Source organism: Myxocyprinus asiaticus, chromosome 15 (genome assembly GCF_019703515.2).
Source record: "Myxocyprinus asiaticus isolate MX2 ecotype Aquarium Trade chromosome 15, UBuf_Myxa_2, whole genome shotgun sequence".
Taxonomy (NCBI): Eukaryota; Metazoa; Chordata; class Actinopteri; order Cypriniformes; family Catostomidae; genus Myxocyprinus; species Myxocyprinus asiaticus.
The window spans coordinates 29820348-29836573 of NC_059358.1; the positions used below are offsets into that span (position 1 = coordinate 29820348).

At 36.4% G+C, this 16226-nt stretch overlaps 1 protein-coding gene across 1 annotated transcript in view; it reads right to left on the bottom strand.

Moving 5' to 3' along the window:
* Nucleotides 1–1782: 1782 nt before the first annotated feature.
* The window catches only part of LOC127453432 (beta-1-syntrophin-like), a 35248-nt gene continuing 20804 nt past the window's right edge, over nucleotides 1783–16226 (bottom strand). Inside the window, exons 4-7 of the mRNA XM_051719760.1 lie at nucleotides 11518–11654; nucleotides 9851–10047; nucleotides 3846–4036; nucleotides 1783–2387 (exon numbers count right to left, since the gene is read on the bottom strand). Coding sequence (XP_051575720.1) covers nucleotides 2295–2387; nucleotides 3846–4036; nucleotides 9851–10047; nucleotides 11518–11654 — 618 coding nt within the window. The 3' untranslated portion in view covers nucleotides 1783–2294. The remainder of the gene's footprint in view (nucleotides 2388–3845; nucleotides 4037–9850; nucleotides 10048–11517; nucleotides 11655–16226) is intronic.

Below are 16226 nucleotides of genomic sequence, written 5' to 3' on the forward strand. Positions count from 1 at the left end.
TAAATTAAAAATAAATACACAATACTAGGAGAAAAGCATCAGTGTGCTTTTTTCGAACACTAACATTTAGCCCATTTCTATAAAATTATTGTTTACTTTTGAAAAAATGCAAAATTCCCTGTATTAAATAGAAAAAATTACCAAACAAAAAAAGCATTAAATAAAAAAATTATATTTTAAGACCTATATGTGCATTTTCTTTACACAAATTAGCCTTACCCTGTTCTGTAGGTGAAAAAAGTTTTTTTCAAGACTATAAACTATCAGAACTATTTTTCCAATGAGTTCACTTTCAGAAAACCAGCTTTTAAACATTTTAAAACGTTTAAATATTTTCAATATAAACCTCTTTACCTCGGATCGCATTTGCTGAGCTTCTTCAGAAAATGTAAATTGCATTATGACATTAATAGATGACAGTCAAGTTCAGCTGGTTGTTAAAAGTTCCTGGACAAATATGCGGGACATAATGCAGTTGTGATGGCAATGCTTTAGATTAGATGATTGTTCAAAATAGCCTATTGAATATCAGGAATGTATCATAAACCCTGAAATTACACCGCATCAGTTTTTCTTTCATAGCTGTGCACACAGCATATATACACATGGATGGATGGTCCTTATACTAAGACCGAAAGTTTCCCCTGCTACTTGGTGCAGTTGCCAGCTTGAACAGGGCCATGACGATTCGCTTTCGGGTCGGAACCGGTGGCAACCTGCGATAGGCGCAACATCAGGACTGATATTTCAGTCCTATCAGAAGGGCAACTGCTCCCTTTTGATTGCAATTCCTCTTCTGATTGCTTTTGTGAAATTAAAATGACAGTAAGCTGTCTAATTTCAGTGAATTTTCTCAATACTCTCCCCATTTTACCAAAATTCGGAGGAAAAAATTAGGGACATCTGGGAGGCAAATTAGCGATAAACACACATTTCTGTATGGAAATGGCTTCAGGGCAGATTTCTTTTGCGATAAACCAAAACTTATGTGACAAAGTGTTTTTTAGGCATGACATCATCACACACACCATTTTTATCGATAAAAGACCATTTGAATGAAAACAGGCAGAAGACGGCAAATTTTGCCAAATTTTTTTTACGCAGTTTCACTTTGTCGGTAACAAAATAGCGCGAAAAGTGGATGGAAACTAGGCTAATGACAGTTTACATACGAGACAAAGGCTGTCCCACAGGGGCCATGCTGTTCCCAAATCCATAGCCCCTACAATAGACCAGTGCTCTGGGAACTCTCAGTGCCCGACAATGGACACACTAATTGCTGGTTAACTTGGAAACTCTCAAGTGCTCTAATTTATAAACTGACACTGAAAGGCTTTTGTTTGTGCACAGCGAAGCTAAATATGACCACAGGCCATAGAGTGCAAATCTGAGCCTCAACAACAGTAGTTGTACTAGTGTACATGCCTGCATGTCATATGTTGAATCATTTAGGAAAGAAGATCCTTCTGATCATTTTCATTTTTTGGGTGAACTATCCCTTTAAGCTAAGACGTTCCTACAGGACTCAAAATTCTAGAGGCAAACTGCTTGTAAGTCTTCAAAACTCCATTTGTCAGTGAAAGCAGATACAGCACCGATACTGAAGGGGAGGGCTGACCCTTTCTCAATTTCCCATTTGACACAAAGGCCTTGTGAAATCAGACAGTTTGTTGACATGTCTCTTTGATGACCAGTGCTCTAGAATGTTCTTGTTGATTCTGCTGAACTATCAGTGTAGCAAATCTCCCAAGTAAAAGCACCAGAAACAAAACAAGACAACTGTTTTCAGGTTGTTTGACTTTTATGTGCATTAACAGTGTTTAAAACTAGCCTTTCTTTAATCCACATTAACTGCCAGACAGATTTAATTACTCAGACAGCTGTCATACATATGGGTTCCTTCCCTCTCAACGTTACATTAAAGTTAATATTATTGTAAGTGCTGAATACTCTGCCGTCAATGAATGTAGCATGTATTGGATTCTAAAATAATACTTCCAGTATTACTTCTATAGTTCCAAACACAAGTTAGTGTTCATTGTATAGTTTGATCCTTTATCTTAGAAAATCAGTGTATGTGAAATTTTATTTCACTATAATTAACATTTCTCTGAAAAATACATAAAGTTTATCATTACTGAAATGTTACTTAAAATCAGTCAGAGGCCTGATTTACTACAGCATCAGCTCTGCTTCAGTGCCCTCTTTCAGTCTTGTGAATTCCACCATGTCCTGGATCTCCTTTCTCCATGCTGGAATGGTCACGTCACTGTTTCAGTCTATAAAATTTGATCTCAGGCTACCAATCCTAGTCTTGCGATCTTGGCAGACAGGAAGGAGTGGAGGATAAAAACAATAGGTTTGGGACAGGAGTGCAAGTCCAGATGCTGTGAATAGAATAAAACGAAATGTATTAAGTAATGAAGGGAAGTTTCTGATGTGACAAACACATTGAGATCATGATAGGACAGGTCTTCACAGGAAATTACACTGAAATTTCTCTCATCATTTACTCACCCTCATGCCATCTCAGATGTATATGACTTACTTTCATCTGCTGAAAACAAAACGAAGCTTTTTAGAAGAATATCTCAGCTCTGTAGGTCCATACAATGCAAGTAAATGGGTGCCAAAATTTTGAAGCTCCAAAATCCACAAAAGGGCAACATAAAATTACTCCAGACGACTTCAGTGGTTAAATCCATATCTTCAGAAACGATATGATAGGTGTGGATGAGAAATTTTTTTTTTTTACTATAAATTCTCCTCCCTGCTCATTCAATCTCCACTTCAGTTTCACTTTCCCATTCTTCTTCTTCTGCTTTTGTTTGATTCACAGTCTGAATGCATATAGCCCCCTACTGGGCAGAGAGGAGAATTTATGATAAAAATGACTTAAATATTGATCTGTTTCTCACCCACACTTATCATATTGTGTCTGAACACATGTATTTAACCACTGGAGTCATATGGATTACTTTTATGCTCCCTTTATGTGGATTGTGGAGCTTCAAAAATTTGGCACCCATTCACTTCCATTGTGAGGACCTATAGATCTGAAATATTCATCTAAAAATCTTAATTTGTGTTCTGCAGAAGAAACTCATACATATCTAGGATGCCAGGAGGGTAGTAAATCATGAGCAAATTGTAATTTTTTGGGTGAACTATCCCTTTAACATCTTTTACTTGATGGTTATATCACTTGACAGTTTTAAAGTCATTAATTTTTTTGTAGAAAATGCAATCAATGTTCTTTTTTTTTTAAATCTGAAAGAAACATGAACACAAATATTACATTTATACAAAGACATTTATACGGACAACATTATTTGTCAATGACCCACATATATCTTGATATTTTTCAACCTTTCAATAATCATCAGAATTTTGAATCGATTTACTAAAACGGACAGTTTGAACCGATTCACAAAAATGAATATTGATGCCATTTTTTGCAACTTAAGTTTATATAAGAACGCAATTCAAAAAGTCTAAAAGTTCTCATACTTGTGAGTCACAAGACAAGGAGGGATTGCAAAATTGGTCAATGTAATTTCACATCATTTCAAATTAGTCATGAAACTGAAGCAATATCTCACTCCTTAGGAAAATTAATGGCCACAAAAAAGCGCATTAAAATTATAGTGATATTCATGATGTTGCTTAATTTTATAAACCAGCCCTTTCTCCATGGACACTGAAATGCAGGAAGTGATTAGTGGCTAATTCTGATTTTATAGCATAAAAATTAGCATGAGTTCCCCCATGACAACACTCTCAAGTTTGGATGACAAATGATTTTGTTGGTGCTCAAACCTATGAAGATGTCAGATTTTACTCACAATTTCACCCTCTTTCCCTCCAAAGTCCAAACAGAGGATCCGCACGCCGTCGTCAGCAGACATCTTCAGCTTTTCGAATGGGTAGCTAAAAAGAGGCTGGGCCAGAGTGTTGTCCTCTCCGTCTGCTATGGCAGAGAAACCTCGCTCATAGTGAATGACCAACCGACAGTCCTGACCCTGATACATACAGCCTAAAATGAGCAAAAACACAAATACACACACACAAAAATGTATATATTATAATATACAACTCCATATACAGCATGAATACCATAAAAATAATTTCTTGTACCTCAGTTTAAACAGTGCCTTCCGCATAGTTACACCCTATCCTGGTATTTTTTTGCCCAGATATGCAAAACTTGACAGATTTAATAGTCATGACATGAGTTAAAAGATTGGATCTAATGTAATTTTACATATGTATAAAGAAATAAGAAATATACAGACTTTCATTGTGTCTGTTACTTAAAATATTTTTTACACAAGTGTTTTACAAATCCACAGGAGATAAATATAAAATAAAAATAAAAGAGAGGTTAAGCACGGATTATTTAAACTTTTTGATTAATCAATCCATGCATTTTACCGAGGATTGAATTAAACGGAAGGGTAACCTATCTGAGGAAAAACTGTCCTTTGATCCGCTTGATAACTGGTTCATCATTCATCACCATTAATCACAGCACAATACCTCCCTAGTATTGTGCCATCCAATACATCACAGAACTGCAAGTATCCAGTAACACTGTTCCAATACATTTAAATACAGCTCATCAGGCACTATAGGATGTGTGGAAACCTACTGTTACTCTGTCTATTGTGAGCGTGCCAGTGATCCTCTTCTGCTGTTCCCTCCATTTGCCCCAATAAAGCTTTTGGAATCGCTCTTTGACCTGGTAATTGCAAGGCTAGTGTGCTCTTTTCACATTCGTTTTAGAGAAACTCCTCTGCTTTGGCAGTTCATTAGGCCGATTAGATCATCATGTCTCTGCAAAAGCATCTTCTTGTTCTGCAATATACTTAATGAATCTGAATAACATTGACAGATAAAGTACTCACACACCTGTACATTTCTTTAGGGGAAATTTGAGGTTCTTGATGGAAGTGAAAAAGTGGTGATTTCAGGATATTGTTCCCATGTTTCTTTTAACAATACTGTAACCTTAGGGAGGGAGTCTTTTAGTCCTTCAGTTTTCCTTTCACCTAACCATAAGTGACTTAGCAGAAGAATGTTCAGGTTTGGTCACTTATAGCAAAACAGCTTTGCAATAATGCAGCAAACATGTTTCCCTTCTATTTGTGTCTACGGAAGCTTTTCAATCCAACTGGTCGGCACTACCACCCTCTAATATTACTTCTCTAATATTAGACTCTAATGAACTCCTTAGGCTGTCAAGGCACGTTTAAGGCCTACTCACACCAAGTCAAATTTTTCAGAGCAAATGTTCGTTCTGGTCATCTTAAAGCTGCAATGTAATATCTACACCAGTACAGTTCCATATTTTTTAAATTTTTCAAAAACAATCCCCAGTCTTCCACTGGTTGAGCAAACATTTAAAATCATTCTAAACTCACGGCATTGGTTAAGTCAATGTTGCTTTGTCAGGCCGCTCAAACAAACAATTTTTGAAAGAGCCACAGAAGGTTACTACTCTCAGCACTCATGAGGCCTGGGGTTTTTCTATTCTTATCATTTTTTTTCTACAGTAATAGCTTATTGTTGTTCAGACTATTTGTTATCATGGACTGAAACTTTATTTCGGAGTCTGGTGGTCAACATCAAATATAGGATGGTATGTCAATTTTTACAGGACCCACAAAATGAACTAAAATAAATAAACAAATAAATCCAGTGGAGAGCAATAGATTATAATGTTAAGACTAAACACAGGTACTGGAATATTGGCAGCCAAATCACGTGCCTTTCCAATAAATTTCCAATTATGTTGTAGCTCCAAAATGTTGATGCAAACAGAATCTTTTTTTAGAGATTTTTTTTTTTTTTTTTTGGTAAAACTTTACAATGATGTTTCAATCGTTATCATTAGTTAACAACATTAGTTAACATGAACTAACACTGAACAGCATTTATAATCTTTGTTAATGTTAATTTAAAAATGTATCATGCATTTGAATCAAAAGTTGTATTAGTTAAGATTACAGTAGTTCATGCACTATAAACTAACATGAACTAACACTAAACAACTGTGTTTTTATTAACTAACATTAACAAAAATGTATAAATACTATAAAATATATTGTTCAGTGTTAGTTAATGATACCTAATGTATTAACTAATGTTAAAAAAAAGAACCTTATTGTGACGTGTTGCCATTTTTATTTTTACACATATTAAAAATCCAATCTGATATGCAATATAGTCAGGTTGTTTTGAGAGGATGCATCTGTTGCTCTTTACTACAAACAGAAAGCAATTATCCTGTTCTCTCAGATGTATCAACTACATATTTAGGTGTACTGTAATAAGGTCAGTCTATTTTTATTGTGTTTTGTTCAGTAGATCTTTTAGAGCACGTGACTGCATGTTATTTTTTTTTTTCACTTATGACAATCAAATCACCATTAATTATTAAAGCAAGTCATGTGTGTTACAGTGATTTTATCACAGTAAGGGGTGCGTTACAAGAAATATTTATATTTACTATAAAATGTCTATGACTTTTTTAGGATTTTGTAAATTCCCATTAATTTTCCAAGCCATTTATTTATATGCTGATATTTCCATGTTTTCCATTACCGTATGAATCCTGAACATTTAAAATAAAATAACATTTTGAGGAAATGTCATTAACTTGTATTATTTGAATCTGAATGAAGTTAAGCAAGGAATAATGGACGACGGACTGTTGAATTATTGAAAAACAATGCACACCGGAGGTGGTAATGCGGTCACGACACGCAGCGACACCTCGGGTGTGCATTATTTTTCAATAATTCAACGGCCCGTAGTCAATTATTCCGCTTATACCACAGTTACCACACCTTAAGACATAGTTCAGGGTTTTATCTTAAGACATTTTCAGATTTTTGTCCCTAAAATGCTCATGAGTGGAACTACTTTCATCCGCCATGGATTCAGCGTCTTGCTCTGATACAGCTCAAGCCTTCGTTGCTAGTTCGAAAACGTCACTTTAGAACTAGCAACAGAGGATTGCAAGGCTTGTGCTGCTTTACTGAAGCACTTACTGGAGTAACAAGTTAGTGTGTGTGTGTGTGTGTGTGTGTGTGTGTGTGTGTGTGTGTGTGTGCGCGCAAGTTTGGTTTTGAGGGATCGAAAGAGAGAAGCTCAGAAACTGAAAGAGATCACCTGTGGGATTACCTTTATTTGTTGCAGCTCTCGTCAGAAGTAACATCGCTTCAAGATCGGCAAGATGTAAGTTTAAGCTCTTCTCAGCAGCAGCGAGTGTCACCATATTTCCGTTTTAAACCTTAACAACTGATTTCAACCCCACTGGAGATGCAGGTGTGCGCTGACAACATGGCACGTTTTTTGCTCACGAGTAAGTGTGTGCGTAATATGTAAAGAGAGGGGGAGGATTTAGAACTAGCAACAAAGGCTTGAGCTGTATCAGAGCAAGATACACTTGATCAATAAAACATCTATATTATCTGAAATATCTGTGGGAAACACCCTCGTGCTCCCATAGATATTTCAGATCATATAAATCACTGTATTGTTCAAGTGTATCTAGCTTTGATACAGCTCAAGCCTTCGTTGCTAGTTTGAAAATGTCACTTTAGAACTATCAACGGAGGATGCACTGCTTTTCGGCATTGGAGTAAAAAGGTAGTGTGTGTGTGTGTGTGTGTGTGTGTGTGTGTGTGTGTGTGCACATACGTGCGTGCATGTGTGCGAGTGAGAGAGAGGGGGAGGGGTAGCACAGTGCTTTCCGATACAGCTATGGGAGTCTGATTAGGGCGAAATACTTTGAAACATGAAAAGTTTCACATATTAAAAGTTATTTCGGATAATCAGAAAGTACTGATCAAGTCGCGGGGGGTGTGGCTCTATTTGTTGGTCGCGACACGAGTCTCAATGTGTGTGTGCGTGTGTAAGTGCGGGTGAGACAAGGAGCGCGAGGGCACTTTTCAACCTAAATTGAAATAAATGTAGGATATTATAGACATTGTTTGACATTCTTAACTGATTTACTTTAAGCAATGTCTTTGTTTATATGGTTATTATGCTGTGGTAGCCTGTAGGGCTCTTTGAAATAACTGAAATTATTTGGTGAAGTGATATAGAACCGTTATGTGTTCAAGACCTGGAACTACTTCATAGCCGTACGTTTACTTGAAAAATAATTGCACACCTTAGAACGTCCATCAACCAATCAGAATCAAGCATTCAACAGACCCATGGTGTTATTAATAATAAGGTTCTGAAATATTTTTATGTTCCTGTCCGTTAAAGGGTTAATATTATAGATTGTGAGTGTTTATAGTCATTTTACAACTGCTTCAAACATAGTTCCTCCAACCAGATTTTAGAGCCAGAACTATCCAGTTTAAAGTTTTACAGTGTTCAGTTTAATCTGTCTACTTGCCCTTCCAGTTTTGAAGGGTAAATGGAAATTATTATAAGCCTGATCTCAGAACAGTGAAAATATCTTACATTTACAGAAGGGGAAAACCGCAAGATTTCCAAATAAGGAGCTGTAAACTCCAGAGACTTACTGCGTGTCCAACAACTGCAGACAATTTCCTATCAGTCCAAGCTAAGGGACTGTCTGAGAGCTTCAATTCCCAGAATGCTTTGCACGGTGCCCCTTGCCTGTTGCATTGAGACCACACAGGAACTCTGCCATGGCATTCCGTTCTAAAAATACACTCTCTACTTTAATGACTTCAGTATGAATAACACACAGACTCATCCAAAACAGAAATATTGTAGCGCAGCACAGAACTTTGGGGAATTCTCAATACAATCTTCACAGGAGGCAGAGACTAAGAGATCAGTGAGCAGAGTTGCATTTATCTTTGCAAGGAAGTGGGAGAGCTCTAAAATCTACATTTGACCTACCTGTATATCACAGAAACCACAGCAGGACAACTAATGTAAGCACACAACAGAGGAAACTAGATGTACAGTGTCATTTCACTCATTTATTTACGAAAATAAATTAGATGTGTCCTGGGAGGGAACGGATCCACACCTATTGTGAAGTTCCAGACCACTATTAAATACAGAAAACTCAAACTTATTGCTCTACTGAAAATTTCAAAGCAGACAGCATGCACTATTAAAGGGCAGTATCACTTCAGATATATGGACATTACAAGCCTGTTCACACCAAGTCTAATGCACCTAAACACAAGTGTCAAATATTCAAGAAAAACTTCTCATACCGATTCTGATAACGGATTTGGATTCCTGAATAATTTGTTCGGCATCCCAACAAAAAGTTACATTTAGCCAACATAAATTTTTTATTTATTTATTTATTTATTTTTAAGTATAATTACTGTATGTTATTCAGTACATTGGTGTATGTACAGGCACATTGTTTCATTTTAAAACCTTGTCATTTATGTTTTTCATGCAGCCACTTTGGACTGCAAATCCTTACAACAATTTACACAAAGAATTGAATGATACTTTGATAAATATGTTTAAAATCATGTACGTTCACATGAGATCAGTAGCCTTATAGAAGTTGTTTTATCTTACATAGAGGGTTGCCTCATGGGGGCGTACATGTAAAAATTGCATGATCAGCCGAATACTATTCATTTTATCTCAGTAACACGTTATTGGACACTTTGCCTCGCCAAATAAATTAATCATGACTGACTGTGATTAGGGCATTTCTCCACTGGCACTACTGCTTTTGTGTGATGCTGCATCCATGCCCCTGGGTTTCAGTAAAAGTCCAAGATGACAACCCTATCGGCCAGCAGATGAAAAAAAAAAAAAAAAGTGACTGTGCCTTTGTGGCATCCGTACTGTGAAAAGAATCCAAAATAGGATGCATACTCACTGGTAGTGACTTCTTTAATCATCTCGGCAGATGCATGACAGCCAGTGACTATGTGCCTGGTCCAGAGTGACAGGTCCTTGCAGGTCTCTACCCTGAAGAGGTGCGCCTCTATACCCAATCTGGTTCCTGTCCGTGTGGCAAAGGACAACTCACCACCAGGCTGCGGTGAACCCTTATCTGGGCCAGAGTGCACCAGCCTATTATCAAAAACCACAAATGTATTTTCAAACTGACCTACATTCACTCTTTGTCAAGTAATACAAACAATGCAAACAACAAGTCTCAAGTAATTAAATAGATCACATTGAAAAAGGTGTAATGTGAAGTGTTAAAAAACTTTCTCCTATCTCAGCTTAATTTGCAGAGACAACTATAAGTAAACCATGCAGAGATTAATATCTCAGTCATCTGTTTGACTGGTCAATGAAAAATGAGAAGTGGGTGTTCAGGAAACTTATTAGAACACAATCTCTATATTTTCAATTCCATTTTGTGCCACTCATGGCACTAAAATTACACTTCAGCTTTAAATCTAAACTTCGTCTGAATACACTTTACAAAAATAGTGTCATCTATGAGAATGCTGCAAATTACCCAAGACATTCTCAGGAGGTTCTGAAATTTTGTGAGCAATAAGCTTGGCTTATACTCTCAGGGTCAACAAAACATGAACACATGCCAAGTGAGCCAGAGATAACTGCCCTATTTGCCCTAGAGTGAGATCTGGGCTGCTGTCCAATTAAACTTGGACTTTAAATGTATTCAGTCTATACCTTGTAGTAATAGCTGCCACCCTAAACAGCTTCAACAGGCATTTAATTGCCGTAGAGCTTTTGTGCTAGTTCTTTCCAACTGGCTGAGAAAGACTGCAGTTAATGTGGATTTCAGTTCCATGTTGGTCAGCACTGCCAACTGGCAAAATTTGTGTGCATTTACACGTGTGTGTGTGTGTGTGTGTGTGTGTGTGTGTGCGCTGAGGCATGTGTTAAACAGAAGTGTGTGCACTGTGGTATATGTGGTTTTTCAAATGTGTTTTTGTATGAAAGAGAAAAAAAGACACTAATGCCACAAGTCAGTGTGTGTGTGTGTAGGGGGGTCAGGTTTTGCTAACACAGTGGGAACCAAATCTCCCCACAAGGATAGCAAAACCTGAAATCACCTTTACTGTAAGGACAAGCCAATGGTTCCCACATGGAAAATGGCTTAGTAAACATATTAAATAATGTCGTAATGAAAACGTTGTGAAATTTTGTCAAAGGTTTGTGTGAGAGTTAGGTTTGGAGTAAGGGTAGGGTTCGAGGATAGCTATCATTAGCTCAGTATGTAAACTTTAAGTCAATGGAAAGCCTCCAGCATAATAGAAAAACAAACACATGTCATTGTGTACGTACTTGGCTATAGTTTGGGAACCAAATTTTCCCCAAAAGTAAGCTAAATCTGACATAACCTACCTTTGAATACATCCTCAATTGGAAAATTGTTTCATAAACATTGGTTGTTAATATTCTAATAATCTATTAGGTTTTCTTAAGTGTCAGTCTATTGTAATTATAATTAAATATTAGCTTAATAGTAAAACAATAGAAATCTGAAGTATTTGCCATTTAGATTTAGATTTAAACTGAGACTGTCAAGGTAGGTGTGTGTGTTTACGTGTGTGTATATACCTTGTGGCGAGCAGAGGGTAGGTGTGTGAGGGGCTGAGCCAGTGTTCTCTCATGCGTGGCAAACTGTCAAACAGCAGCAGGTCTTTCTCTGTCAACACCATGAGCACTGGCTTCCAGCACTGCCTCTCGCTTTCCATCTGAACACACACACACACACACACACACAATACACTTTGAGCAATGCATGTATGTTCATGCAAGTTAAAACATTAGCAAATAATAAACATATGACTGATTACCTGCACTTTTAATGAATTACTTGGCTGCTCGTTTCCAGTCAAGTGCAGAATTAATTTGGTGATTAATTTGCTCATCTAAGAGATTTCTTAATTAACCCTCTCAAAGGGGTAACCCGCATGGGTGGCCCTCCTCTGATACCACTTTCCTGCGAGTAAACAGAGTAACTCTAATCACCCTGAGAACAAAGTAAAGCTTAAAAAACATCCGTCTTGCCTCTCCAACTTTTAAATTACGCATCAGCAAAATGAGCAGTGATGTTCAGAGGCAAAAGTTTGTGCTGTGATTTGATTAGCACATTTTATGAAGATGGAATGTACATGAACCATATACTACTTGAAGATTGCTGCAAAGACACAATGTTCCAAATATACCACATAATTTAACATATTTAAACCAGTTCAAGGCAACTCCAAGAGGTTAGCCATCAATCATGTCAACACTTTAAAATCAATATGAAATCAAAGTTGACCCCATTTACTTTCTTAATCCACGTTCCTGGTCTGTTGTGAACAATTAATTGGTGCATGCTATTCCAATGAAAAATAATCTTTAATCAAAATGTGATAACTTACTCTGCCCCTGAAACGACTTTCCTTTCCGGATGACTTCACAAATCCCTCTTACTTTCAGTCCCTCCCCTTCCAACCACCTGGATCCATTCTGGTATGTCATGGCCACTTTACATGATCCAATCAATTCCAGATGGATAAAATCAAGTCCCACCCTTTTTTTTTGTTTTATAGAATATCCTGTTTAATCATACATTAGCATTACACCACACAGTTTTCCTTTTGACCAATATATTTCCATTTATTTGGTTTACTGGATAAGATTTAAAATAAATAAATAAATGTGTATAATATATATATATATATATATATATATATATATATATATATATATATATTATAGAGATCACCCTCACAAAGATAATTATTTTGAGCATTACCACAAAATATATATATTTTATTTTCTTGAAGAAATTTCTATGACATTAGATTCATAGGGCTGCACGTTAATGACAAAAATCAGAATTCCTAATTATTTCCCTTGATATTGAAAATGCAATTAATTTTGATTTATAGAATTTACAGTACATTGAAATACTTATTTTTTCAGGGGCATCTGCACTTCATTTATGTTTGTTACACATCCAAAACAAGATGAAAACTGTGATTATGAATTACTATATTGCTATTTAGTCAATCAAGACAGTGCCTTCACGGTCAAGTTCACATTGGCCTTCTTAGCAACTGTAAACCCTAATATTGTTGTTACTGGAAAAATCAAGTTCTCCTAATTAAACATTACTTGAAATGTTAAGTTTTGGGCTCATAACTCAAAAATCTATGTTCACTGAATTTATTCAGTGAACATAATAGATTAAAAATCTATAGACTAAAGATAACTCAAACAATTGAGAACAAAATTAAGAAAATGGGAAATACTCATAATCCCTTGCGCTTGAATTATTTAATTATTTTTCCTTGGTCAAAGCATTTAAATAGTTGTTAAGAATTTATATTAATTTATTATTTATGTAGTTTTGTTGCAAATAGCCTAAATGTTTTGTGTGAAGACACCATTAGGGTGATCAGTGTCACCTTTAGTCAAGTTTGATCCTGTTAACTCTTTTTTATTTTCAGTTTCACTGCATTTCAGTGGAGAATTACATTTATTTAATGATTAACTTGAATCAGTTATCATCTTTATTTGTGCTGTGGAATTGTATGATCTAAATGTGAGAAAATTCAGCTAAAATTATTAAGTATAAACAACATTTAAATAGCAAATCCGCATTAAGTCTACATTCATCAAGTTACCTTAACTTTAATAGTTAATTCTATATGAACACCAAGTTAAGTGAACTCAAGACGTCATTCCTTAATTCAGTTGAGGGAATTTTCAATATCAATTGATTAAAGTAAACTTATTAGGGTTTTCAGTGTGTTAAGAAAACTGTTATTCCAATTTGACAAAATTATACACAGAAACTGAGCAAAGGACATGTCTGTGATTAGTCAATGCTACACTGCTGCAAAAAAACAAAAACAACTTTTTGCACAACCGGAGTAGACATACGGTAAATGAAATGCTGTATTAGACAATTTTCATTAGTTAATTGTGGCAGCTTTTCTCCATTATTTATGGGATTAATTGTGCAGCCCTAAAGATTAAACTGATTTCCATTCAAATTTGCTGATATTTCTAGGTTTTCAATGAGTATGGGACCCCTGGTCACATTACAGAAGTTGCAAATGTCATTCTTATGTTGACTTTAATGAGCTACAGTCCAGATAGTTTCCAAATAAGACCTTAAGTTGGGCACCAGTGTGATTTACAGCTAAAGCCCTTGTCTATGACAGATGACTCCTCAGTACTTGGTAGATAGCCTGACCGACCACTCAAATGTCCACAAATCCCAGGGCTGCACTTCAGACGGTCAGTTTGCTTCGAGAAAGCTAAAAACAGACACCAGTGGGGCCAAGTGCATCAGAAGCAGACCTGTAACCACAAACAGGCCCTTGTTATAAGCTCCGGCCATCGCACAAAGAAATCTGGCTGCTGTCTCTGGACATTCGGCAGACTGAGGCTTTTTCCTCATATAATTATTCATCATGGGGACGGCAGGTTGGTAATAGGAGATGGTACGAGGGAGCTCTCATTAAAGAGCAGGCTGAGAGGTGGCTGCCCACAGCCCTACCATCACTGCAGCTCTCTATTAGCCGGTGCTGCCAGGCCACGGCGATGAAAAGAAGATTTAATAGGGAGGAAAAACCTGCGGTCACACTGAGAGAAGTCAACCTCCATCAATCGCTACATTACCCACTCAGCAGCATTCCTGAGAAAAAAAACTCTATAGAGGAACTGTCTGTACAGCCCAAAGAATGTTAGCCATGTTTCCCACCAGAGCTTATTGGGACTTTTCTCTAACATGGTGTACTCTTTATGAATATGGGTAGTTGACAAATTTCAAGCAGTTTCAACTGTTCTGTGGTGTGACATGTTAAAAGTATAACTCATCTAAAACGTTTTTTTTTTTTTCAATTCTTCTATAACTATTACAAATGCAGTTTTTATAATTAACTGACAGAATACAGGGAATATTCAAACTTTCAAAATTCAAAAATAGACTTTAGACCATTGTACATACAAAATATAAATTGTTTAAAAAAAAGTTAATTTTAAAAGTGTCTTTTTACCTAAAATCTTAATGTTGAATAAAACAAAATAATGGACATGTAATATGTCTACAACTAAAAGTGAGTCATTATTTACTCTCCTTCTTGTCTTTTAACGTATGTCTTTCTTACATCTGTGGACTGTGAAAGGTGAATTTTTTAAGAACATCCCGGCCACTCTTTTCCATGTAATTAAAGTGAATAAGGACTTGGGCTGTCAAGCTCCAACATTACAAAAAAGCACCATAAAAATATCTCTCCAAGTCTTATGAAGTCATACGATAGTGATCAGGTGAGAAACAGACTGGTTATTTGTCATTTTGAGGTTTGACAGTCCCAGCCCTCATTTATATAAAGAGGATTTTCATTAAAAAATATTCACCTCTTTGTCACAACAGCAATGTTTTTAAAGTGAACATAAAAGTTCTTTACAAAGCTACAAGGTTCTGATCATGACAGGAAACTTTTACAGCAAAACACTTTCTTACATCAAACCAAAGACCTTCAGCTAATGCTGGGTTTATGCAAGATATCCCTTTGGCTTCAGTGAGCTTACTTTTAGCCATATGGAAAAAGTTATCCAAATTTGGTAAATGACCAGCTGAAGGAATGGGTTTGGCTTTATTTTTAGAGAATCTACTTAAACGTTCATTTAAGACACTGCAGATACTTTCATAAGCAGGAATAATATGGAGCCGAGTTGGTGTACGTGTTTATATGTTCTCATGGTTTGAGCAAAGTATCAGAAACTCTTATGACTCACTCCCTCAGAGGCAAAAACATTATTAGTACATTCGTCATATTGTATAAATTCATCACATTGTGTAAAGCTGAAGTGTGTAATTTCTGCACCACTAGTATCACCAAACAGAATTTAAAAATAATGACTGTGATGTTATCTGCCATTGGTTAGTCAAACAGATATTTCGACCCCAAACTCAAGGTCGAGCCAATGTTTCTGTGTCAGGTTGCACAGGTTGTTCATATCAACACAGCAATGCTCTGGAAGCCCCACAGAGCCAATACGTTTACACTTTTTAGGGAAATCAACATACAAATTGCTTACTTATAGTTGTCTCTGCATACTAAGCTGGAACAGGAGAAAGTATAATAATACACCCTTTAATAATAATTAAATCCTTACATTTATATAGCACTTTTCTAGGCACTCAAAGCACTTTACATAGTATAGGGGGAATCTCCTCAACCACCACCAGTGTGCAACATCCACCTGGATGATGTGATGGCAGCCATAGTGCGCCAGAAATGCCCACCACACACCAGCTA